General features: G+C 34.3%; 2 protein-coding genes across 2 annotated transcripts; both read right to left on the bottom strand.

Annotated features, from left to right (window-relative positions):
* Window positions 1–23,288: 23,288 nt before the first annotated feature.
* Window positions 23,289–25,475, bottom strand: LOC131177952 (uncharacterized). Its single transcript, XM_058143136.1, has 3 exons — window positions 24,861–25,475; window positions 23,923–24,662; window positions 23,289–23,436 (listed from the first exon to the last, which is right to left on the bottom strand). The coding sequence occupies exons 1-3, from the start codon at window positions 25,473–25,475 to the stop codon at window positions 23,289–23,291; spliced, it is 1,503 nt and encodes a 500-aa protein (XP_057999119.1).
* Window positions 25,476–25,838: 363 nt separating this feature from the next.
* Window positions 25,839–27,527, bottom strand: LOC110640557 (phenylacetaldehyde reductase-like). The gene is made up of 4 exons (XM_021791904.2): window positions 27,209–27,527; window positions 26,823–27,009; window positions 26,326–26,431; window positions 25,839–25,961 (listed from the first exon to the last, which is right to left on the bottom strand). The coding sequence occupies exons 1-4, from the start codon at window positions 27,402–27,404 to the stop codon at window positions 25,917–25,919; spliced, it is 534 nt and encodes a 177-aa protein (XP_021647596.2). The 5' UTR covers window positions 27,405–27,527; the 3' UTR covers window positions 25,839–25,916.
* Window positions 27,528–27,843: the final 316 nt, after the last annotated feature.

Raw genomic sequence — 27,843 nt, 5'->3', positions numbered from 1 at the left:
ATTAGTTAATGAATTTTAAATATTAAAATAACTTTTGCGTATTTTCAATAACTATTTTCTTAATGGCTATCAATTCAGGATTAATTATTAAAATTTAAAAGGTCATGCACTAAGGAATATTCTCTTGTATATGTTTCGTCAGTTCATCTAAAACTAATGTAAAAAGGTAAGGGCTTATGGCTGATCCTTGGTGTAATCTAATTGAGATCAGAAAATCTCTTGTGTCCCCTCCCACTGTGCGCACAATAGTAGTTGCTCCTTCATACATATCTTTCAATACTTGTATGTACCTAATAGATACCCTCTTTTGTTCTAACACATTCCATAAGACCTCTCTTGGAACACTATCATAAGCCTTCTCCAAATCAATAAAAACTATGTGTAGATCTTTCTTCACATCTCTATATTTCTCCATCAAGCTTCTAATGAGAAAGATCGCTTCCATAGTTGAACGACCGGGCATGAAACCAAATTGATTGAGAGAGATAGAAGTATCATGACGTAGTCGATGCTCCACAACTCTCTCCCATAACTTCATAGTATGGCTCATGAGTTTAATTCGCCTATAGTTTGAGCAACTCTGTATGTCTCTCTTATTTTTAAAAATAGGTACTAAAATACTCTTTCTCCATTCATCAGGCATTTTCTTTGAGTTTAGAATCTTATTAAATAATTTAGTTAACCATGCCACTCCCATATCTCCCAAATACTTCCACACTTCAATTGGTATTTCATCGGGTCCACAGGCTTTACCCACTTTCATTCTCTTAAGTGCTTCATTTACTTCTAAAGATCGAATCCTTCTAGTATAATTTACATTCTTTTCTATTGTTCTATAATCTATATTCACGCTATTACCATTTTGACTATTATTAAAAGATCATTAAAATAATTTCTCCATCTTTCTTTAATGTCCTCATCTTTCACCAACACTTTTCCTTCTTTATCCTTAATGCACCTAACTTGATTGAGATCTTGACATTTCCTTTCTCTACTCCTTGCTAATCTATAAATATCTTTCTCCCCTTCTTTAGTTCCAATTTAGTTCCAAGTTTCTCATATAACTTTTCAAAGTCCTGTGCTCTTGCTTGACTAACTACCTTTTTTGCCTTTTTCTTTGCTATCTTGTATTGTTCATATGCCTCATTATTATCACATTTAGGTAATTTCTTATACCATTCCCTTTTTCTCTTCACTGCCTTTTGTACTTCCTCATTCCACCACCATCTCTCTTTTGAGGGTGGTCCATGTCTTTTAGACTCTCCAAGTACTTTTCTAGCTACTTCTCTAATCTTTGATGCCATCTGTATCCACATATCATTGGCTTCCATACTTTGGACTCGAGAAGCTCATTTTTGAACTTCACTTGCTTTACTCCTTTGAACTCCCACCACTTTGTTCGAGCTACACTATTTCTTCTGACCTTACTTGAATTGTTCCTAAACTTGACATCCAAGACCACCAACCTATGTTGACTTGTTAAAGCCTCTCCTGGAATGACCTTGCAATCCTTGCATAGAGCTCTATTTGTCTTCCTGGTTAAGAGGAAGTCGATTTGGATTCTATGTTGCCCACTTTTGAAAGTCACTAAATGTGACTCTCTTTTTATAAAGTAGGTATTTGCTAGTATTAGGTCGTATGCCATAGCAAAATCCAGGATGCTTTTTCTCTCCTCATTTCGACTGCCAAAACCAAAACCTCCATGAACATTCTCATAACCTTGTCTATCACTTCCTACATGTCCATTCAAATCTCCACCAATGAAAACATTCTCTTCATTCGGTATGCTTTGCATTAAATCATCCATATCTTCCCAAAACCTTTGTTTACTCTCACTGTCTAGTCCTATTTGTGGGGCATAAGCACTAACTATATTTATTGTTTCTCCTTCTAGTACTAGCTTTACTAGTATAATTCTATCTCCTACTCTTTTCACAGCTACTACTGCGTCTTTCAATATTCTGTCTATGATTATACTCACTCCGTTCTTGTTTCTCTCCTTTCCGGTTGTTACGACCCAACCTATGGGCCGGACCGGCACTAGGACCTGGGCCAGCCTAAAGCCCCCGAGGCCCGTAGTAAGCCTTAACTGTTCATTTACCCAATTCTAAGGCCCATTTGGGCCCAATTTCAAGAAAACAAACGGACAGAGTCCGGCCATAAAAATGGACTTTCCAACGGGGAGTTTTTGACTCACCCGACCTGTAAACACAATATATAGTCATTTTGGGAGCTCAGCTCACCCTCCACATACTCATCAACATAATAATAAATGGGAGCTCAGCTCCCTCATCCAATCCATCAAACATGCATAGCATATTAAGTTTACAGGTCCCAAAATAATAATTTAGTTTACAGACCCAAATCAAATAAACATTTCTAACACATGCGGAAATTCTAAGATTTAATAAGTTTATACAAACAGTAATAATTGACCTGCGAGGGAGAAAAGCAGGTTAACCAAAATAAAATCCTCCTGTAGCCTGAAAAAATATTGAACAGGAGTGAGCGTTCGACTCAGAGAGTAAAATATCAATTTTAACCATAATCTCTATAACTATCTAGAACTAATGCACCCTGTAGAGTGAAATGCAACATCAACAACATTTTCACATCATAACATCAAAAAGGTAATTTGGAGCACTCACGCACCCTGTAACATCAATCATAATATATGGGAGCTGATCCCCTATACAGCTCTCTTAAATCCAACCTGGTGCCAGCGAAGAACTCAGCTCGGACTTCCACTTAATAACCAAATCGGGGGTCCCAGCGAAGAACTCAAGCCATGACTACCCCCCCGAAGGATCGGGTCCCAGCGAAGAACTCAAGCCGTGACTACCCGTCCTATCCATAGTCCACACCACATCACACGCACGCCAACACACGCACACTACTCCAAATTACCACAACAACACTCATGGCACTTTAACAGTTATCAATGCAACATAAATCGTGCCTAGAGTTTAACTACATAAATATATGCATATAAGTGATGCATGGGCATGCTGAACATATAATAATACCGAAATTACAATTAAAATTAATATTTTACTCACAGACTTGACAACGGTCATCGTGTGGCGGAGGAAGAAGGTCATTCGACTCACCTGACAATTACATTATAATTTTTAATATAAATGACTCAATACAAACAAAGAAAAAGACCAATACGTCCTAAGTCGTGCCGAAAATCCGGCAGAGTCTCCCCTATACCTAGAACCTACCCAACCTGCAAAATGGCTCAAAACACACTTCTATATTTACAATCCATATATCCACAGGTCAATCATATCACACAGCCCCTCCTGGGCCCATCAAATCAATCATCCATCACAATATGTAAAATTTCAATTTAGTCCTTATAATTGATAATTTTTTCAAAAACTGCTCAAATAAGCTCTAAAAATTATAAAACTCTGCCCCGCGGTCCTTAGAAATATTACTAAGCTATTGCAAAAAGAATCGTAATTTTCTAAGCTACCACGAATATTTTATGGATTTTTAATCCTATTTAAGCACTAGAAAATTACGAAAAAGCAAGGTTCAGGTTTACCTTTGCCGATTTCGACTTCGGGAACGCGCTCGGGATGCCTGACAATGGTGGGGTAGCCAAAACCTTGATCCAATTCGGAGATTTTTTCGGTAGCTGGTCTGTCTGGCCGGAAATTTACAGATCCGGACAATTGTCGAATTTCCACGAATTGAGGATACCTACACAAAGCCCAATAATAATATATAAAAAATCAGGGGTGTTACACCGGTAAACCACAGTTTGTACCCTGAATTACCCACTTTCTTACTTTTCTCTCCTACCCATTTAGTCTCCTGAATGCAAGCAATATTCACCCTTCTCCTTTCCAAGGTATCCACAAGCTCCATTAATTTTCCTGTAAGTGATCCAACATTCCAATTACCAACCCTGATCCTCCTCCTATCCTGCTCCTTCCTAATTGGTCTCCTTCTATAATATCTTCTATTGTTTTCTACGTCTATCTTGTGTTCTGTTTCACTATTTGTTCTACTATCTGTCCTATGGACTAACTTCTTTACCCACACCCGTCCATGATGTGGGAACCCTTGCTCACTTAACACCACACCCGGGCGCCGGCATGGCATGTCGCTTTTGGTGAACGCCCTACACCCTTGCATATTTATCACTACACCCGGGCTCCGATGTAGCGCGTCATTAGTAGAGGAAGCCCCAACGTTTATATCATTTGAATCCATATCATAGGGTGTGACGAAATTTTTACGCTGGTTGTCACCTACTGCAACCCTCCTCCTTTTTTCCGGGCTTGGGACCATTCACTCATACTATTCTATTAAAAAAAAATTAAATAACCCATAGTATTAAATTATTTTTAAAATAAAATATTAAAAACTAAAAAAATTTACTTAAAAAAATTATAATTTAGAATAAATAAAAAAAAGTAAGGCTATTTTTATGGGACAAATGGAGTATGATTGTAATTTAAATAAAGAAATATGTCTATTATTTAAAAAGATATATCAACAGTTTAATTATCGTATAATTAAATTTAAGTCATTTTTTATAAAAATAGTTGCAATTTTTTTATTTTTATTTTTTCTATATATATTTTATTTATTCATAATATAATAAATTTTGAATTAATAAAATACACTAATATTTATTGTACTTGGATATTTTTTCTTTATTTTTTATGTTCCGTAAAATATATAAATTATTAATCGAAAGATACAAAATTAAATGAATTTATATAATACTAGAGTAATGATAATTAAATTTAACATAAATACAGATAAATTAAGAAAAATTTTAATTGTATTAGAACAAATTTAAATATATATATATATCTGAATTTTAAAATGCCTTTTATATCAGTTTCTCAATTTTATTATTTTATAAAAAAATCCTTAATTTATTCAATCAAAATATAGAAAAATAAAAATAAAAACTCCTAAAAATAAAAGAATGCAATAATTTATAAAATTTTAAATATTAAAAATCACAAGATAGAAAAACAGTAATATATAATAAGCTTTTAATATTCAATTATATAATTAAATATGGTTGGATTTTTAAAGTTGTAATTATAAATGAATATTAATTTTTAAATTAAAAAAAAATCTTTGATCCAATATCTTAATTAATAATTATGTAAAAATATTAATTTTAAATTTATAATAAATAATAATATACAATAAATATAATTAAAATAGTTATATTTTCAATCTTATAATCATGATTATTAATTATATAAAAATACTAATTTTTAAATTTAAAAAATATTAATTAATTGGTCCATCCAAAATATAGAAAAATAAAAAAAATAAAAATTTAAAAAAATTAAATAAGAATACTATATAAAGAGAGGGTCTCCTTCTCTTTACTTTAGCTTTAATATGTAATAATTTTAATTTATATTTTGTTGTTTTTGTTATTATTATTAATTTATTATTATTTTAGTATTATATATTTTAATATAACATTATATTATAATTTTTGTGGGAAAAAAATGGGCCAAAACTTTTTCCTCTGAAACACTCCTTCCCTCGACACTTCTCTTTTCCCTCGCCCTTCCTCTCTTCTTTGACATAGATCCACTCTTCACTGTCGACTACTTGTGCTTCGACGAGACCCTTTGCCCACCTTAGTTCATATTGGCAGCCTTAGAGACCCCTGTCAACAATAGAAGGTGATAGTAGGCTTGTTAATTTTTGCTAGGAGAGAGAATCGGGAAATTGCGAGCTTCCTTGTCCTAATCTGATCATCACATATGATAATCGAGTCAAAACTCACCTCTATCAATCAGCTTGTTCCCATACAATAAAAAATTATTAAAAGCAAAGATCTGAATTGAATCTAGTTGATACAACCCAAATTCTGAGCCGGATCGATATTAAGACTTAGGTTAGCATAAGGCCCTCAAAGTCCATAGTAAGCCTAACTAATTCTAGCCCAATCATTGTAGTCCAATTTTAAGAAAACAACTGAACAGAATCCGGCCATAAATTGGACTACTTAACGGGGAGCAATAACTCACTCGACCTGTCATCACAACACAAGAGCTCAGCTCACCCTCATAATTCTCAGCAATTTAAATTATCAAATGGGAGCTCAGCTCTCTCATTCAAACACAATCACATAATAAATTCGTACAACACCCAACTAAATTAGTTATTACAATCTCAGAAAAATTTAACATACCCCTGGTACATGCGGAGTTTCTATAATATAAATAAGGAAATAATAACATAACAAATCTGTTGTTAGTAACCTGCGAGGAAGAAAGCATGTTAATCTCAAAGAGCTCTTTTATCACCTGGGAAAAATAGTTGAACAAGGTGAGCATTCGACTCATAATGTGAGATATTGATTTTAAATACAATTTCTATAACTATCTAACGCTGATGCATTCCTAAGTATGAAATGCAATATATACAAACATATTTTAACTAAATTCAAATAATATTCACAAAAAAGATAATTTGGAGCACTCACATTGTTAGTAGTATGCCCTAGAGCATATCATTTAGTATGTATCTTGTACATAATTTTATTAATAAAAGACATTTCCACTTTTCCGTTTACATAATATATTTATGTGTAATAGAAAAGGTCAATTGATATTTTGTTAGAAATATTATTCTTAAGTTGTTAAGAATATGAGTGACAATATTTCTAGCACAAAGTATCATAAATAGGTTCACAATCGAGGATACTTCATAATAAGGACATGACTTATCCAGAAAGATTGTATTCATGTTTGTTCCCAAGTTATTTATATGAGATATAAATAAGATGGAATGGTGAGTCTCATGCCATATAACAAACATGATAGGCACTTATAAATGATAAGTAGGCCGAACCAGTGACACTTATGACAAGCACATGGAGTTTACTCTTGTCAATGTTTTGTCATAAATCATATCAGTGTATATAATCTTTAGACCTGAGATAGCACAGTTATCTTGTATATAGGTAGTTTGAGTTTGATCGCTTTCATACTTGTACTGTATGGGTATATGGGCATGTGTTGGCTCCTACTAGTTATATATGGAGGTAGGTGTTGATCAAGATGGAATCTGTTCTTCTAAGTAAATAGAGATAAAATCCTATGTTCATTTAATTGTTCTTGATGTTTCAAGTTCCTGGCCAGGACAGATAGATTTATTCAGAAAAGAGTTTCTGATGAGAAAAATCTTTTTAATCAAGAACTGGAATTAAAAGAGAACATAATATTCATAGCAAATGGAGTTTGACATAAACCATGACTCGGCTTGAGTTGGGATTTTGTAACAGAGAGATTCTAGTGCATGGTAACATATGATTATAGGTTCATTTAAGGTAATTCTTATTACTAATTGGGTGGCCATGGCATGCTATGCTAGGTGTTAACCATGGTCTATGAGGTTCATAAAATGATTTAGAGAAATCATTTATGGTAAGAAAGAGTTCTGATGATATTAAGAGTTGATATCATGTCTCATTGCCAATTAGTGATGAGCCTAGTAAGTCACACACATACACAAGTTATCACCTATTTAAATATGATTTAATTAATTAATTAAAGAGTTTAATTGATTAATTAAATAGGTTTGGTTTGCAATTAAATTGCAAAGTCCCTAGCATGACTTGAAACCAAATCTAGATTATTGGATGTAGCATAAATTAAATTTATATTTAAAGTGTTTAAATATGAATTTAATTGATGAGAAATTAATTAATAGAGATTAATTAATTAATTTATATTTGATATAAATTAATTAGAAGAAGAAAATAATTATTTTGGGTTAAGAACTCAAAATTAAGACACAAGGGCATTTTGGTCATTTCACAGTGTGACACGTGGCACCATGAGATGGTGACACATGGGATTACACATATGCTTGCCAAATGTTTTTTAATCATGTAAGATGATTAAAATCAAGATTAAATATAGGTTTGACACTTGGCACAATGTGATTGGGTCACTTAAACCTAGAGCTAATCAAAAGGTGACATGTGGCTAGGGTTTAATGTGTTAACCTAGCTATTTAAGTGTGGTTATGAAAAGAAAACATAACCAGCAGCCTCTCCTCTCAATTGTCACGCCACTTTGAGCCTCTCCAGCTATTTCTCTTCATCTCTCATCAATTCAAAGAGATTAGCCATCAATCTCTTGAATTAAGAACACTAGAAATTGTTTCTAGTGTCCTGTTTACATCTCTAATCTCTTAAAAGGCAGAACTTGAATTTCTAATTAATAGAAAAAGCTTTAGAGGCTGTTCAAGGGGCTGCCATAGGTGTTCTTGGTGTGGACAAGCTAGAGGGACAACATTTGGTGTCCTGAAGACGAATCTCAAAGGCGCAGACACGCTGCAGTGCATCAAGAGGTTAGTGTAATCATTCTTAATTTAATCTAGAGTTCTAAAATTAATCTGATTAATTTTAAAATCTTAAATGGCAAATACAGATCCAAAAACATATTAAAAGAGTTTTAATATGTTGTTTATCATTGAAATCAAATAGATAAAAATAAATCTTGCATGTTGCATGTGACCCTAGGTGAAAATTTTTGAATTCAATGGTATAATCTTGTGTTTTTCACGCTTTCGTTCTTTCAATTGGTATCAGAGCCACTATATTTGCCATTTAGATTGTTCATTATATAATTTAATTGTGTGTTTGATCATGAGATCAAGAGATTCATTGCTGTTTGGATCATGAGGTGTGGCGTCACACATGGTGAAGCCACCATTGGTGGCGGCAACCATGGTTCCTTGGGTGGTTCAAGGTTTGGCTTTTAATTCTGCAATTGTTGTATGATCTAAGGCCTATTCTTTGACTAATTAAAGTGTTTAATTAGTTGTTTTAATCACACAATTAAATTATGATTCAAATCAAAATTTTAAAAATTGTTTTTTGGCTTTTAATTCTGCAATTGTTGTATGATCTAAGGCCTATTCTTTGACTAATTAAAGTGTTTAATTAGTTGTTTTAATCACACAATTAAATTATGATTCAAATCAAAATTTTAAAAATTGTTTGAATGTGATTCAAATCTGAATTTTAAAAGTTGTTTGAATGTGATTCAAATCTGAATTTTTAAAGTTGTTTGAATCATATTTAAATCTGATTTTTTAAAATTGATTCAATAAAATTCAGATCTGATTTTTTTAAAAAATATTTGAATGTGATTCAAATCTGATTTTTTAAAAAATGTTTGAATATGATTCAAATATGAATTTTTGAAGTTGTTTGAATGTGATTCAAATCTGAATTTTTAAATTTGTTTGAATGAGATTCAAATCTGAATTTTTAAATTTATTTGAATCATATTCAAATCTGGATTTTTAAGTTGAATATGAGATATTCAATTTAATTTAAGTATGTATGTTTTATTTAATTGTTAAATAGTGATATGCATGATGGATGATCATGGACTATAAAAGACCAATGTGATTGGATTTATTTCTTTTATGTTTCTTTGGGATTGTAAATTAATTAATTTATTTTAATTTATTTTGGGCATGTATTATTAAGTTTGTAATATTTTTGGGTTGTAATTTCATTTATTTAAGTTCTTGTAAATTCGCCTTGGCATGCCAAGGATTACAATGTAATATTGGATTGCAAGAAGTTCAAGGAGGTCAAGAGCATTGGTGGGACCAGTGGGAGGAATTCAATATCAAGTGTTGATTATGTACTCCTTCAGCAACTCTTGTAAAATGAATGAATGAAATGCACCTAGGAATGCCCTGATTCAATTCTTGGTGGCTCAGAATTGAATCCCTTAGAAAGTCCATGATCATACCATATTTACTGCTTATCCATGAATACATGAGATGTATGGGAATGTATGCAATTATATGATATATGCATGCTAAATGGATAATGTGCAAAGTGAGACCTTAATAGTAATTATGATGGCTATAAAATCTTCCAAACAAATGATTAAGTTGGAAATGCTATAATTAAAGTAATTATAACATAAGCCCTCCATTGAGGCAATTATTTTAAGAAATTTTAAATAGTTGCATGAGATGCAATTAATTTAAGAGATTTTCTTAAGAATAATTGTTAAGCATGAGATGTTGTAAATATGTAAATGGTTTGGTGGACAATATTGGATGTACCTGAGGACATTAAAATTATTTGCATAATTATCCTCAATGGGATCAACTTAACTAATGCAAGATAAGTCAATAATGGATGTACCTGAGATTTTGAGCATTAGGGGCTAGGTAAAGGATTGAACCTCACATGAAATGTGATGGGCAAGGAGTTGCTCACTTATAGTTTATTGTAATTCCAATAATGGATGTACCTGATGATGATCAATAGAATTATAAGAATTCAATCACCCACTAGAAATCCATCCAACTAGGATTTCCGTTTTCTATTTTGGAAGTGTAGGATTCGCTAAGTTAGTGGGAGGACCAATTTGATTAAAAGACCATAATCATTTTGGTTAATTACATGATACATTTACTAATTAATCTGGTTATTTTCTCAGCTTAATTTTACGATAAAAATGAGCACAAAACAACCACCACCATCCAATATCCTTGCAAGCATACTTGATCACAACAGTTGACAGACCTAATCATGCGATTGGCTAGGAAATTTGAAACTTGTCCTGAACCTTGAACATATAGGATATGTTCTAGATTCAAATGTTCCTGGTCCCTTACCTCCAGAGGCCACACAAGAGGAACATGAAACTTTGGATAAGTGGAAGGAGCATGATATGAGAACTAAGTGTTACATGCTTGCTTCCATGAGTAATGAGTTACAGAAGCAACATGAGAACATGCAGAGTGCGAGTGAGATCCTCCTTCACCTACAAGAGTTGTATGGTGAGCACAAAGAGAATGCTAGGTATGAGATATCTAGACAGCTATTCCGTATGAGGATGTCTAAGGGACAGAATGTTGGGGATCATGTCCACAAGATGATTCGGCTGATTGAGCAGTTGGAACATCTTGACTTCAACATGGATTTCCAACTACAGACGGATTTGATCCTTCAGTCCCTTCCTGAGTCTTTTGGGAATTTTGTGACAAATTTCCATATGACTAAACAGGAATGCACCTTAGCTGGTTTACTCAACATGCTGGTTATTGCCCAAAAGAATATGCCAGGCAATAAAGGAAAAGAGGTAGCTTTGGTTGCATCTTCTTCTGCTGGAAAGTCCAACAAGAAAAAGGGCAATAAGAAAAAGAAACCTCAGATTCCTGGTCCTTCCAAGAAAATAGCTAAACAGAAAAGGAAGACTAAAGCTGATAAAGGCAATAAGAAAGTGTTTCCACTGCCAACAGGAAAGTGTTTCCATTACCAACAGGAAAGTGTTTCCATTGCCAATAAGAAAGTGTTTCCACTGGCCAGAGTATAGCAATCTAAATTAATGAAATTCCATGGTGAAAACCAAATAAATTTAAAAATATATTTGTCACTTAAGGTTATTTAATTTTTCAGAATATAGGATTGAAAAACTGGATAAAATGGGGATTTTATCATCATTGGGCTCTGAGCCTACTCCAACTTGTGAATCTTGCCTTCGGGAAAATGACTAGATCACCCTTTGTTGGACAAGGGCTAAGAGCTGAAAATATTTTGGAGCTAATACATAGTGATGTATGTGGTCCATTTAAAGAAATGGCTAGAGGGGGCTTTCATTATTTTATTACCTTTACTGATGATAAATCAAGGTTTGGGTATTTGTATTTGATGAAATACAAACATGAATCCTTTGAAAAGTTTAAGGAATTTAAATCTGAAGTAGAAAATCAAACAGGAAAAAGTATTAAAGCTCTTTGATCAGATCGTGGAGGTGAATATTTGAGTACTGAATTTGATGAATAATTGAGAGAGCATGGCATTGTTTCTCAGCTAACTCCTCCAGGAACGCCACAACTGAATGGTGTATCTGAAAGGAGAAATCGTACCCTATTGGATATGGTACGTAGTATGATGAGCTATACTGATATGCCAATCTTCTTTTAGGGGATTTGCATTAGAATCAGCTTTATATATTCTAAATAGGATTCCATCAAAATCAATTTCTTCCACACCTTATGAGATATGGCATGGAAGAAAACCAAGTCTTAAGCATGTTAAGATTTGGGGTTGTCCAGCTTATATCAAAAAGCTGAACACTGATAAATTGGAGACCAGATCAGAAAGAGGTCGATTTGTTGGATATCCAAAAGATAGTTTTGGATATTATTTTTATTTGCCTATTTCACAAAAGGTTGTGATAAGTAGAGATGCCACATTTCTTGAACAACAGTTTGTTCAAGAAGGAGGCAAAGGAAGGCAAATAGAATTAGAATTGGAGAATTCTGACCAACCAACAGATCAAATGGATATAGATCCATCTAGTCAACCTATACCCATTGATGAAACATCTACAGCTGTTCCTCCTAGAACAACCAGGGTATCTCACCCACCAGTGAGATATGGTTTTCTTCATGAAGAAGAACAAGAGTTGTCTACTCATGAAGAAGTAGATCATGGAGATGATCCACTTACCTATGAAGAAGCTATATCAGATATAGACTCTTCAAAATGGATTGATGCTATGAAATCCGAGATTGATTCCATGTATAAGAATCAAGTTTGGGATCTTGTTGACCCACCTGAAGGTATTGTACCTATAGGGAACAAATGGGTTTTCAAGAAGAAAATTGGTTCTGATGGAAAGGTAGAGACCTATAAGGCAAGGCTAGTAGCGAAAGGGTTTCGCCAAAGGCAAGGAATAGACTATGAGGAGACTTTCTGCTTTGTTGCCATGCTTAAATCAATTAGGATTTTATTAGCAATAGTGCATACTATGATTATGAGATTTGGCGGATGGATGTCAAAATGCATTTTCTCAATGGATACATTGAAGAAAACATTTTCATGGAACAACCTAGGGGATTTGAATCCCAAGATGGTTCCAAGGTATGCAAGCTAAAGCGATCCATTTATGGGTTGAAACAAGCTTCGAGGAGTTGGAACATCCGTTTTGATGAAGCCATTAAATCTTTTGGTTTTATCAAAAATGAGGATGAGCCATGTGTATATAAGAAGGTTAGTGACAGTGCTATCACTTTCCTTGTCTTATATGTGGATGACATACTGTTGATGGGTAATGATACAGGTATGTTGACGACTATAAAGGTATGGTTGTCAAATACATTCTCCATGAAAGACTTAGGGGAGGCAACCTATATTCTTGGGATTCGCATCTATAGAGATAGAGCGAAAAGAATAATTGGTTTATCCCAAAGTCTATACTTGGAAAATGTGTTAAAGAGGTTTAACATGCTTGATTCCAAGAGAGGATTGTTACCAGTGAGACATGGTATCCATCTTTCTAAAGAGATGTCTCCAAAGACACCTGAAGAAAGAGATAAGATGGCCAGGATTCCATATGCTTCGGCTATTGGAAGTTTAATGTATGCAATGTTGTGTACTAGGCCGGATATCGCATATGCTGTTAGTTTGACTAGCAGGTATCAATCCAATCCAGGTTTAGAACACTGGATAGCAGTCAAGAATATCCTTAAGTACTTGAGAAGAACTAAGGATTTATTCTTGATTTATGGAGGTGGAGACTTGCAATTGGATGGTTATACTGATTCTGATTTCCAATCAGATATCGATGATAGAAAGTCTACCTCTGGATATGTGTTCATTTGTAATGGAGGTGCAGTCAGTTGGAAGAGTTCCAAACAGAGCACGACTGCAGATTCCACTACAGAGGAAGCTGTTTGGATAAAGAAGTTCGTGACAGAACTTACAGTAGTTCCTTCCATTGAGTCAGCAGTTCCACTACACTGTGACAACAATGGAGCAGTCATACAGGCTAAGGAACTAAGGTCTCACCCAAAATCCAAACACATAGAAAGGCACTACCACATTATCAGACATATAGTTGGGCAAAGGCGATATAGCCATGCAGAAAAATAACATCAGCTGAAAAAATTCAGCTGATCCATGCACTAAGCCTTTGTCACAAGCTCAGTTAGACTGACATCTTGAGAAGATGGGTCTAAGGTATTGTAATGAATGACTCTAGTGCTAGTGGGAGATTGTTAGTAGTATGCCCTAGAGCATATCATTTAGTATGTATCTTGTACATAATTTTATTAATAAAAGGCATTTCCACTTTTCCGTTTACATAATATATTTATGTGTAATAGAAAAGGTCCATTGATATTTTGTTAGAAATATTATTCTTAAGTTGTTAAGAATATGAGTGACAATATTTCTAGCACAAAGTATCATAAATAGGTTCACAATCGAGGATACTTCATAATAAGGACATGACTTATCCAGAAAGATTGTATTCATGTTTGTTCCCAAGTTATTTATATGAGATATAAATAAGATGGAATGGTGAGTCTCATGCCATATAACAAACATGATAGGCACTTATAAATGATAAGTAGGCGAACCGGTGACACTTATGACAAGCACATGGAGTTTACTCTTGTCAATGTTTTGTCATAAATCATATCGATGCATATAATCTTTAGACACGAGATAGCACGATTATCTTGTATATAGGTAGTTTGAGTTTGATCTGCTTTCATACTTGTACTGTGTATGGGTATATGGGCATGTGTTGGCTCCTACTAGTTATATATGGAGGTAGGTGTTGATCAAGATGGAATCTGCCTCTAAGTAAATAGAGATAAAATCCTATGTTCATTTAATTGTTCTTGATGTTTCAAGTTCTGGCCAGACAGATAGATTTATTCGTAAAAGAGTTTCGATGAGAAAATCTTTTAATCAAGAACTGGAATTAAAAGAGAACATAATATTCATAGCAAATGGAGTTTGACATAAACCATGACTCAAATTGAGTTGGGATTTTGTAACAGAGAGATTCTAGTGCATGGTAACATATGATTATAGGTTCATTTAAGGTAATTCTTATTACTAATTGGGTGGCCATGGCATGCTATGCTAGGTGTTAACCATGGTCTATGAGGTTCATAAAATGATTTAGAGAAATCATTTATGGTAAGAAAGAGTTCTGATGATATTAAGAGTTGATATCATGTCTCATTGCCAATTAGTGATGAGCCTAGTAAGTCACACACATACACAAGTTATCACCTATTTAAATATGATTTAATTAATTAATTAAAGAGTTTAATTGATTAATTAAATAGGTTTGGTTTGCAATTAAATTGCAAAGTCCCTAGCATGACTTGAAACCAAATCTAGATTATTGGATGTGTAGCATAAATTAAATTTATATTTAAAGTGTTTAAATATGAATTTAATTGATGAGAAATTAATTAATAGAGATTAATTAATTAATTTATATTTGATATAAATTAATTAGAAGAAGAAAATAATTATTTTGGGTTAAGAACTCAAAATTAAGACACAAGGGCATTTTGGTCATTTCACAGTGTGACACGTGGCACCATGAGATGGTGACACATGGGATTACACATATGCTTGCCAAATGTTTTTTAATCATGTAAGATGATTAAAATCAAGATTAAATATAGGTTTGACACTTGGCACAATGTGATTGGGTCACTTAAACCTAGAGCTAATCAAAAGGTGACATGTGGCTAGGGTTTAATGTGCTAACCTAGCTATTTAAGTGTGGTTATGAAAAGAAAACATAACCAGCAGCCTCTCCTCTCAATTGTCACGCCACTTTGAGCCTCTCCAGCTATTTCTCTTCATCTCTCATCAATTCAAAGAGATTAGCCATCAATCTCTTGAATTAAGAACACTAGAAATTATTTCTAGTGTCCTGTTTACATCTCTAATCTCTTAAAAGGCAGAACTTGAATTTCTAATTAATAGAAAAAGCTTTAGAGGCTGTTCAAGGGCTGCCATAGGTGTTCTTGGTGTGGACAAGCTAGAGGGACAACATTTGGTGTCCTGAAGACGAATCTCAAAGGCGCAGACACGCTGCAGTGCATCAAGAGGTTAGTGTAATCGTTCTTGATTTAATCTAGAGTTCTAAAATTAATCTGATTAATTTTAAAATCTTAAATGGCAAATACAGATCCAAAAACATATTAAAAGAGTTTTAATATGTTGTTTATCATTGAAATCAAATAGATAAAAATAAATCTTGCATGGTGCATGTGACCCTAGGTGAAAATTTTTGAATTCAATGGTATAATCTTGTGTTTTTCACGCTTCCGTTCCTTCACACATACCCTTGTGTCATATCAATATATATAAATATGGGAGTTGATCCCCCATACAGCTCTCTTAATATAATACTTACCAGTGAGATCAACTCAAGTTAGACCTTTTTTTAATAATCCAAATGCGGTGGTTAGCGAGATCAACTTAAAGTCGTACTCACCCTAACTTATCCACAAAAAGCCCTGGGTCCCAATGACTCAAGCTCCAGTCGATCTAACCTGTCTTACCCATATCCAATATCGCTCCAGAATTAGTTTTAATTTCTGTGTTAGTTTATGTCTTGGGTTTAATTTTGTAATTTTTCTGTTAAATTTCAAACTTTGGTAACAGTTGTGGTTTATTTTATTTTATGGCTGTGCTTGCACTTTACACATTTCCTTTAGCTTATTTTATCTCACTTTACTATCTCATATGCTCTTGCAATTGAGAATATAGTTATTTTGTAAATGCTCTTATTTCATTACCCCTTTTCATCTTTTTGCACTCTATCTTTCATTCAGTTCTAATTTTGTTGATATTGATGAGTGACACAGTTTACTTTCAGCCAAATATGTTTAATTTCATCATGAGGTACTGGCTTATTTGCCGTTCTTTATATTTTTAGCATGTTTTTAATGCTTACGATCTTGCTTAACCATATGCAACTCTTGCTTAACCCCAAGCAATAGGTTAAGCAACATCTTAAGTAACTTTTTAAGCATTGTAAATTCATACATTTGGGATACTTTTTCATATTTTTCTCTCTAAACCTTCATTGTTAATATCATTTTGAGCTTAATTTTGGAATTCTTGAGCTTATATTGATCTAATTCCCAATTGTATATATTTCATCAATTGATTAGTTCACACAATTTTGCTCATCTTTGTATTCATTTTAGACATTAAGGACAATGTCTCATTTGAGTTTGGGGGTGAGGGCAAAATTTTTGCAAAATTTTTAAAATTTTTATTCATTCATTTATTGCATTTCATTCATTCATATATAGATAATTTACACACTTATACATATACCACACATATGTCTATACTCATACACATACACCTGCATATAGTTTTCATATAGATTACACTTAGTTTTAATTTGATTTATGCATTCATTTTAGGATCATGCATATCATAAAAATAAATTTTTACCTTGTCCTTAGAGGATTGAGAATTGCTTTGAAGAGCAATTGAGCTTACTTTTGGAAGGGTTTGATGGATTGAAAGTTCTGGATAGGTGCAAGGTTATTAGATTCTTGCCTTGGTTTATATCTTCTTAGCCAAGGGCCACCCAATTAATTGCATTGACTTTGAATGCCTAGAGAAAATTCTAGGGTAAGAAATAGCTAATTTGATGTCTCACCAATCCTAGAATAATCCTTCTAAATCTTTCAAGGTGAAATTATAGCATGCACTTGAGAAAGAAATGATCTAGACATTCTTTGAATTTTAAACCCATATTTAGCCTTAGCCAACATTATTTTAAAAATTCCCTTTGAAACCAATTTGAGCCTACATTGATCCCTTTCATTTCTTTGGAACTCACATTAATGCCTAGCCATAAACCCAAACACTTGCTTACCCTCCATGAGAATAATTCTTTGAGTGATAGATACACTTAAAAAAAATAAATACATAAAATAAAATAAAATAAAAAGAAGAGAAAAATATATAACAATTAGTTGGGAGAAGTGACCAAAGTAAAAAGACTAGCAAATTCAATTATGGTATGTAAAGTAATTCACCACCCAAGTACACAAAGAAATGAGTTTGGGGGTGAATTAAAAGGGACAATTGTAATTCAAAGTCAATGTTATTTATGTAGTCCCTTCAAAAGTTTCAAAATTATATGCTAGCATTAGTGAATAGTTATAAAGTTCCCTCTCCCATTTGAAAAAAAAAAGAGGATTGTGTCTCTTGATCTTTTAATGATTTGATTATTCTCATATTTTGTTACCTTTATCCTTTCCTTGTTAGCCATATTATTATCCCCTTAGCCCCATTACAACCCTTGAAAGTTCTTTTGATCTTTTGATGAGTTTTGCTACATTAGTGGAGATTGGAATAGAAGAATTGCCTATGGGATTGAGATATCATTCATTCATTCATTTACTTCCATCATTATTTGAGACATTTTAGTTTATGGATTGCTCTATAGTCTATTTGGGCATGATTATTCTTTGTGATTGATTGGTTTGGGCTTGATGATATGGATAATTGACCTAAGGCTAAGCGGTGATAACTTTGATAAGGATTGAATTCTTTGTACTTTGAAAGTGAGTATATGGTCTGTTGGTGGCTAAAGGTAAGCTTGAGAGCTTGGATAAGAAGTTTTCATGAATTTAAGGGAAGGTACCCCAATTGCATTAATTGTTTTTAATTTGCTTGAGGACAAGCAAAGATTTGAGTTTGAGAGAATTTATTGCACTTATTTCATATAGGCATTTTAGAGTAGTTTTGCATCCATTTTGCTCTTATATTTTAGTATATTTTATATTTTTAGCTTTATTTTAGCTTATTTATTAACTTTAGTTACTTTATATTTGATTTTTATAATTTTATTATTTTTAATAGGTTTTTGTGGCAAATTGAGGGTCAATGAGTGCATTAGGAAGTGATTTGAAGAAATTTGGAGTTCCTTAAGCGTGAAGGAAAGTTGAAGAAATCAAGTCTTGAAAGATTAAGTTGATCAAAATTTGCTTTAGACTTTACTTATGATGTTGCTCAGGGTATGTCATATTGCTTAACCTTAAGCCAGGGGCAAGCTGCAAGTCAAGCACAGCATAAATCCAGCACACTTGTAACAACCCAGAAAAAAAGAAGATTGATTTGAGGTTGGCGTGTGACAGTGGAAATCCACTGTCACTGCCAACATAAAAAAAAAAAAAAAAAAAAAATTTGAAAACCAAAAACGTAGCAGACCCCCCCCCTCCCTTTTTTCACCTCCCTCACTCTCTTTCTCTCACCTCTCCCTACCTCTTCCCTTCTTTTTCCGGCGAACCACCACTGCCGGCGACACCCACCAACACGGCACAACTCCGGCGACCCTCCGGCGACGTCCAGGACCACCAGAAACGGCGGCAAGAGAGGGAGAGGAGAGAGAAAACGCGCGCACAGTGGGCAGCGGCTTTCCGGCGCGATTCCGGCTTCGTCCGACGTCCGATCGAGGCGATTCCGGTGGCGTTGGAAAGCTTGTTCCGAGAGCTTTCTTTTGACACCAATTTTGAAGCAAATGGAGGTCGGATGAGTGAGATATGGAGGAGAGAAGTTTCGGGTTTTTCAAGCTTCTTCGTCAGATCTACGACGATTCGACCGTTGGATCGACAATCCGAGACCACATATGGACTGAGGAAGAGGAGAGGAACATGGTGGTATGATCAGATTCGGCAAATGTCGCCGGCGACCGGCGGCCGGCCACCGTCTTGCGGTGGTGCGTGATGGCTCCGTGAGCTATGGAGATGGTTCAACTTCCAGAAGCTTCCTCATAAATTTTTGGAATTTTTGAGACACAGATAAACTTCGGGTAAGACAATTTTTATTATTTCTCTGTCTGTGGAGCATAAATACAGTGTTTCTTAAACAAGAAAAATTGGAGAAAAATTCTAAGAAAAATATATGATGAAAGTAAAATTATTTGGAGATATTCTATGGTGTTAGTTGAATTTTTGGGTGATCGTAGAATATTTTTGAGAAATATGGATGGATTTTAGTTATATTTTTAGCATGTGGGCATATAAGATTAATTGAAATTAAGATAATTAAATTTTATATAATTGGTTGAAGCTTGAGGATGGAGGTTTAAATATGTGAATATTTAATTGGGTTGAATTAGGAATATGTTAGCTGTTGGAAACTTATGGAATTGAGTAAAATTCTTGAATAAAATATTCATGGGTGACTAGAAAATTACAATTCATTTTGCAATAGCCTTATAATATTATTAAGGACCGCGGGGCAAAATTTTAGAATTTTTAGAGCTTGTTTGAGTGGATTTTTGAAAAATGTCAATTATAGGGACTAAAACGTAATTTTTAAGATTTTGAGTATTATCTGATTTGGAGGGCCTAGGAGGGGCCATGTGACATTGATGAGATGTGATTGTGAAAATTGAGAATCTAGAAGTGTTATTTGAGCCTTTTTGCAGGTTGGGTAGGTCCCAGGTATAGGAGAGACTCACTGATTTTCTGCATGAATTAGGTCTATTGCCTCTTTAGAGTTTTATCTTAACTTAGTACTAATAAATTTATAATTTAATTATTAGGTGATCGAGGTCACTATTTTCTCGCATCCAAGACCACAATAGTCATCGATTGTCTTGTGAGTAGAATATTAATTTTAATTGTAATTTCGATATTATTATATGTTCAAGCATGCCCATGCATCACTTATATGCATATATTTATGTAGTTAAACTCTAGGCACGATTTATGTTGCATTCATAACTGTTGATGTGCCATAGATGTTGTTGTGGTAATTTGGAGCAGTGTGCGTGCGTTGGCGTGCGTGTGATGTGGTGTGGACTATGGATAGGGGCCAGGCGATCCGCGGCAGTAATTCATTGGGACCCGATCCTTCGAGGGTAGTCACGGCTTGAGTAATTCATTTGGGACCCTCGATTTGGTTATTAAGTGGAAGTCCGAGCTTGAGTAATTACCGGCACCGAGTTGGATTTAAGAGAGCTGTATAGGGGATCAGCTCCCATATGTTATGATTGATACTACAGGGTGTGTGAGTGCTCCAAATTACCTTTTTGATGCTATGATGTGAATTTATTGCTGATGTTGCACTTCATTTCACAGGTTGCATTAGTTTTAGATAGTTATAGAGATTATGGTTAAAATTGATATTTTACTCTCTGAGTCGAACGCTCACTCCTGTTCAAAAATTTTTTTCCAGGCCACAGGAGGAGTTATTTTACAGAGCAACCTGTTTTCTTCCTCGCAGGTTTAACGTCAATTATTTAATTGTTTTACTATCTTTTATAAATTAAAAATCTAGAACTCCGCATGTGTTAGAAATAGTGTGGACCTTGGTAGAGGTTGTGTTAACTTAAATTTTTAAGATTAATAAATGAAGATTTGTATGGCATTTAAACAGTTTGTAAATGAGGTAACAGGGTTGAGCTGGGCTCCCCTGATTTTAGTTTCTAAAAATTTCTGGGCTAAGTTGGCCCGAAATGAAATTATAACAGTTTGATTTAAATTATTTTATATGCATATTGGGCCTAAATTGTGGGCCTGGTTATGGATTTGAGGAATAGTTAGGCTTACTACGGGCCTCGGGGGCTTTAAGCTGGCTCAGGTCCTAGTGCCGGTCCGGCCCATAGGTTGGGTCGTGACAACACTCAAGCTTTTATCCCAAAACCTACCAAGATTTGCTTAGGATCCTGCTTAAGATCCTGCTTAGGGTAAGCGGCAGTGCTTAAGGTGAAACACAGATCAAGCTGAAAGTCAAATATGCAGAAAACTCATTTTATTCCAAACCTGCCGAGATTTACTGGGGGTCTGCTTAACCTTAAGCAGATAGTGCATGTAGAGGCCAAAATTATCAAGATGTTGCTTAGGGTAGCGGTACTGCTGCATCGCCCAGACTGAATAACTCTCACGACTGATATTTTTATACCTCATTTCTTACCCACTTTTTGGCTCTTATCTATTTTTAGGGCAACTTTTGGGACCATATAAAAGCACCATTTTCTAGTTTTTTGCCACAAGAAGTAAGAAAGAGGTAACAATAAGAAATGAAAGGAAAGAAAAATTAAAAATATAGAGAGGGAGGAGGACGCCATCAATTCTGAGGAAGATGAGCTGCTGCAACCATCTCTGAAAGCTTCAGAAATCAGAGTTTTGGGTTCTTCTACCTAGGCTTTTTTATTTTTAGTCCTCTTATCATGTTTTTCTTTACTCTTCCATCAATTTCTCTTGTAAATACCAACACGAGTGAGTAAACTCTCTAGGTTTCAAAGTTGGGAAATATGATTTAGATTAATTTGTGGATTTGGATTGATTATTTCCATATTTTATATAAATATGAGTTTTGATTCTTTCCTTGTGTGCCTAATCTACTTGCCTAATGAAGATCATTGATAGATAATCAAGGATTAGAACTTAAAATTACCTAGATTTAGAAATAAACTAGGGTTTTAAGAGGATTTAATGATAGGTTACAAAACTTAATGGGTTTTAAATTAATCAAATATCGTACAAAAGTAGATTTGGTTATTTTAAAACTCACTTTGATTTGCTTGAAAAATATATTAAAGGAATTTAGAATCAATCACCTTCAAACTCTATTTTCCCTTAAAATTGAAATACCCAAGACAAATCTCAATTAATTTATGCATAAACCCCCAACTCTGGAATTATTTTTATCATAATTAGACTTTGATTTAAAGTACCTGTTATTAATTTAGTTCAATTACATCTAGATTTAGAATTTATTTGCTTACTCTTTATCCATTCCAATTAGATTTATCAATTTACTTTGCTCATTTACATTTACCATTTATTCATCAATCATTATCCTAAATAATCGCTTCATTCATAGTTTGGTACTCAAATGGCAAATCCTCGTAGGAGCGATACTTGACTTATCACTTTATTACCTGTGCGCTGTTAGACTTGATTGTAACTGATCTTTGAATTCTGATTTTATTGTGGAAAGGTGTATGCTGTTGATTAGAGTCCGGATGGCGAGAAGGTAGCTTCTGGAGGCAAGGATAGGGTATTAAAGTTATGGATGGGCTAGACCTAGCAGAGGAAGATATGGTAGAAATGTCAAACCACATAACAGTCGGCATTTTCAATGGACAGCAAATGATGTGATGATATCTTAACACTAAGCAGAGGCAGAACAATATGATAAAAGAAAACTGAAAAAAATGTCTAGACTGGTCAGTGGAAGAAGAAAGCAAGCCTATTTTCACTGTAATTTTGTGATCGTTGTTTGTGGCATTTGCAGATTGCAAATTAGGAATCTAGGGCCATAAACCATGTTAGTGATTTAATAAATAACAAACGAAAGTTAAAGCGGGCATCTTTTATTTATAGCAAATATTGGAAAATCAGTTTTTTGGTGTCATAGATGGAAAAGTCCATTATTTATTTTTTCAATTTCCTCACTTGTTTTTGCATTATTTCAGTAGCAGATACAATCTAAATCAGATGCTAAGGAAGCCCTTCTCCTTTAAGCTTTCAAATGTGTCTCTAAGAGTCGCTTCTAGAGGAATGAAGCTGATTCCCAGAGTTTTTGCCTTATCCTGTGATACGATGTACTTTAGCAAGGCCATGTCATTATTGTAGTCACATCTGCAATAATTGCATATCTACAATAATTGAATAACAAATGGACTATTAGTTATCTGATTCTCAGAGAAGTCGCCACTGTGAAAAAGCCATATGAAAGGAATAATCTAATTATTATTATAGCTGCAAATATTATTGCTGTTACTCTTTCACTAGTCCATTGAGAGACCGATTATCCACATTATTGATAATAGACCTGGCCTAGGCTGGTTTGGCCCGTGTACTGGAGCGGACCAGTTTAGGTCTATGGTTTAAGACCTTGAACGTTTTGAACTTGGGTTAGGAGCTTGTTGTAGGCCTTAATCTTGAATCAAACTGATCAAACTCAAAAGCATATTTTTTTTTTTTACTAAAATTTGTACAGTTTATATTTGAGCTTTTTTTTACATTAAAAATTAAATAAATTATATCTAAAAGTTTTTTTTTTTTTTTTTTTTTTTTTTTTAGAAGAAGAAGAAAGATTTCATTCATGATAAAAGATTTATATACAATCTATCTTTAAGTAGAGCATAAGGTAACTTATCACGAGGATTAAGAATCCATCCTGGGTACAGTAAGCCTTGCCTTACAGCTTTAGCAATCAAGTTATCACATTCATTAACACATCTATGAACATGTTTTACAGACCAGTTAGAATAGGATGTCCAGAAAACCTTAATATCATGGATAACACCCTCAATTTTCCACGGAATTGTAGTAAAGGGTGAAATCAGCATATTGACAAGAAATAAAGAATCAACTTCAAAAATCACCTGATTGTATTTTCTAGAGATAGCAAATTGAAGTGCTGCTCGCAAAGCAATTCCCTCAGCCACTAAAGGGGAACCACAGGTGAAAGAGGCTGCGCAACCATCTACAAATTGCCCCACATGATTACGAACAATAACACCATACCCTGTTATCACAGAATAGTTCACAAAAGAAGCATCTACATTGCATTTCAGAACAGGAAAAGGAGGGGGCTGCCACTTAAAAGGTGCCCTTCTACCATCAGCAGGGATATGCTCAGAATGGTGTTGCTGGGTAGCTAAAGAGAGCAGCTCATCAACGGCATTCTGGGCCTTTGTAATGAGGAACAAATGATTAGGCTTAATAGATTCATAAAGAGCAGCATTCCTCGCTTTCCAAATATTCCAACATAACAATCCTGCCAAAATAAATTGTCTGCAGTCCCTAGAATACAAAATATCAAACAAATGCTGCCACCAGTCTGTAAAAGAGCTAAAGTCCTGTAATTGTGGAATTAATCAAAGACTGGAACCAAACCAAATAGCCCTAGCATGGTTACAAAAAAATATCAAGTGCTCCACTGTTTCCTCTTGCATGCCACAAAGTGAAGATAAGGGAGAATCCAAGCATTTTCTTCGAAACAAGTTCACTTTAGTTGCCAAAGCATTAGAGCAGGCTCTCCACAGAAAAACTCAAACCTTTGGAGGCAATGGAAGAGACCATAGTTTTTTCCAAAACTGTGGATTTACCAACCTAGAAGAGGATGGGGATGACTGTCGAGATGCTTCATGATGCCATTTTTTCAACCAGAAATAAACGGATCTTACAGTAGGGACCACGTTAGATGTATAGTGCCAAACTCTTTTTGGTTCACGAGGATTGACTGCCAGTGGAATTTTAATAATTTCCTTCCAATCTTGCTCTGAGAATGAGGTTTGTAATAAATGCAGATTCCACTGATTTGAGTTCACATCTATAAGATCAGCAATATAGATGATAGGACTATCATTTGGCCTAGAACTTGAAACTTTAAAAGCAGGTAATGTGGGAATCCACGGTTCACTCGAGACATTCATAAAGGAAGGACCAGAAATCTGCCATCTTAACCCTGCTTTAAGAGCCTCTCTTCCTTCCAAAAGGTTACGCCACCCCCACGATCCAGACTTACAATTCCTTGCATTTAGAAAATTAGAATGTGGATAATAGATGCCTTTCAAAACTTGGACCCATAAAGCCTGAGGGGTGTTGATCACTCTCCATGCTTGTTTAGCTAAAAGAGCAACATTAAACAAGTTCAAGTCTTTAAAACCCATTCCCCTTGCAAACTTACTCTAGGACAACTTATCCCAACTCATCCAGTGAATTTTGACCTTGTCTATAGACTGTTGCCACCAAAATTTAGCTGCTAATTACTGAAGCTCTTTATAAGGTTTGAAGGTAGCTTGAACACTGACATCACATAAGATGAAATAGCTTGAATAACAGCCTTGATTAATATTTCCCTTCCTGCCATAGATAAATATTTTGTTTGCCATCCTTCAAGCTTACTGACCACTCTTGCCTTCAGAAAAGATAACGCCTTGTATTTTGATCGTCCCTAGGATATATGCAAGCCAAGATATTTGGATAAAGAATCAGAGTTAGAAATTTGCAACATATTTGCAATACTGGACTGGATATGGTAAGGAGTGTTACTGCTGAAGGTAATATCAGATTTGTGCTTGTTAATTCTCTGCCCAGAAGCTATACAAAAATCATCCAGAAGTTCTTTTAGTTGATTTGCTTCTTCCAAAGAAGCCCTTCCAAACAGGATGGTGTCATTTGCAAAGAGTAGATGAGTTAGCTTTGGGCAATATCGATTAATTTGGAAACTCATAATTTAATGTCTAGACAGAGCCCAATCAAGCATTCTTGCTAAAGCATAAAAAATCATCAAAAATAAATAGGGTGATATGGGATCCCCTTGCCCAATCCCTCTCGTAGGATGGAAAAAAATAGATTGCTCCCCATTCACCGAAATAGCATACTCAACATTAGTTATACATTGAGTTATCCAAGAGATCCATTTAGTGTGAAATCATAACGGAAATCAAGAAATATCAATTTACACACTATCATAAGCTTTATGTATATCCACTTTTATAGCCATAGCTCCATGCGTACCTCTCCTGCGACATTTGAGGCTATGAAAAGCTTCGTGAGCAACCAGAATGTTGTCTTGGATACTTCGATTAGGCACAAAGGCAAATTGCATAGGGGAAATGATGTCCTGCAACGAAGGCTTCAAACAGTTGGCCAAAGTCTTTGATGTAATCTTGTAAGCAAAGTTGCAAAGACTAATAGGCCGAAAATCAGAAAAAGTTTGTTATAATTTGACAATGTTTAGGGTGGAATCGAAATCGTCTTGAAACTACTTCAAACCAAAATTGGGCCAAAATGTGAGATTGGCAGATCCAATAGTTCCGGCTCAAAATTACACCAGAACCAGTCTTTGGCTGGGTCTAATTAGGACTATGATTTTGCAGGAGCTTTTCTTTGATATTTGATTGTTTGCTCAGTATGGTTCTAAAGAAATATCTCACAATTGATATAAGTTGGTGTTAGGGAAGACTACATGGATTGTGTAACATATAAATCTCCGAATTACAAAAATTACTCACTCTTCAAGAAGCTGCAGTGTGGGGTAATGCTTATGAATGATCTTTAAAAGCTCAGAGAAGTGGAGATCATCTGCAACTAAACAATATCTGCCACTAGCTGGAGGAATCTCAAGGGCTTGAACATGTTCAACAACAACATCTCGAACGTCAATCAACCTATAATATGCATCAAGGTATGTTTTTGCTCCTGTACTCAAAAGATTAATAGATTGTATCAGAAGAGATCAAGTAAAACGGAGGAAAATAAGTCATATAGCCAATTCAAGATTGATTGGGATTGAAAATGAGTTGAGTTGGTAAGTGTTTTTACTTTGTTTACTACATCTTCTATCAGATAATTTCTCAGAGAAACATCCTTATAATCCAAAATATTTGTGGAAAAATACCGTTTACTAGGTTGAGAATCATCTCCACAGTTTCATCAAGAGTTGGTTGTAAGAGAGGACCAATCACATATCTTGGATTTAATGTAACAAAGTCAATTGAATTCTCTTTTGCAAATTTCCAAGCTGCCTCCTCTGCTAAGGTTTTCGCAAGCATATACCAGAACTGAAAAGAAATGAAATAATATTGCGTTGGCATACAAGAAGTGAAGAACAGTGGAGAAAACAACTGAGAAGCATAAAGATGGTTATTTCCTATCTTTTCTTTTTCGGTTGATTTGGCTCTGACTGAGACTCGGAGTTGAAATCTTATAGCTCTGAAGACAACTACTAAGCTAAAGCTTAATGTTTATTTTCCTCTCCCTTTTACAACCATGCATCTGATAGTGAAATTGCAGAAGTAAAAAGCAAATTAGCACATAAGCACACCTTCAATTTCTTGCAAACTTTCGGATTTGAATACCAAGTCTCATCTATTATAATTTACATATAAAACAATTATTTAAAACTTTGGGGTGTTACATTAGTGATTCGAGTCATGATCCATAATTTTTTGTTTAAAAATCAAACCAAATAATTTTTCATTTTTCCAATGCATTATAATTAAATTAAACAAATAATATGAATTTAATTAAATA

The sequence above is a fragment of the Hevea brasiliensis genome, chromosome 2, assembly GCF_030052815.1.
Source record: "Hevea brasiliensis isolate MT/VB/25A 57/8 chromosome 2, ASM3005281v1, whole genome shotgun sequence".
NCBI lineage: Eukaryota > Viridiplantae > Streptophyta > Magnoliopsida > Malpighiales > Euphorbiaceae > Hevea > Hevea brasiliensis.
The sequence above is the reverse complement of the archived record's forward strand: the minus strand, read 5'-3'. Positions and strand labels throughout refer to the sequence as shown.

Bases quoted from the DNA above. Each gene is read 5' to 3' on its own strand.
- LOC131177952 (XM_058143136.1), bottom strand. From the start codon at position 25,475: ATGGGTTTTAAAGACTTGAACTTGTTTAATGTTGCTCTTTTAGCTAAA. The intron at 24,663-24,860 runs GTTTGAGTTTTT...CCACAATTACAG, and splicing joins CTCTTCCATTGCCTCCAAAG to GACTTTAGCTCTTTTACAGA. The intron at 23,437-23,922 runs GTATATAAATCT...CAATTATTGCAG, and splicing joins GCTCTACTTAAAGATAGATT to ATGTGACTACAATAATGACA.
- LOC110640557 (XM_021791904.2), bottom strand. From the start codon at position 27,404: ATGCCAACGCAATATTATTTCATTTCTTTTCAGTTCTGGTATATGCTT. The intron at 27,010-27,208 runs GTATTTTTCCAC...TTTTGAGTACAG, and splicing joins GATTCTCAACCTAGTAAACG to GAGCAAAAACATACCTTGAT. The intron at 25,962-26,325 runs GTACGCATGGAG...CCTGTTTGGAAG, and splicing joins CCTCAAATGTCGCAGGAGAG to GGCTTCTTTGGAAGAAGCAA.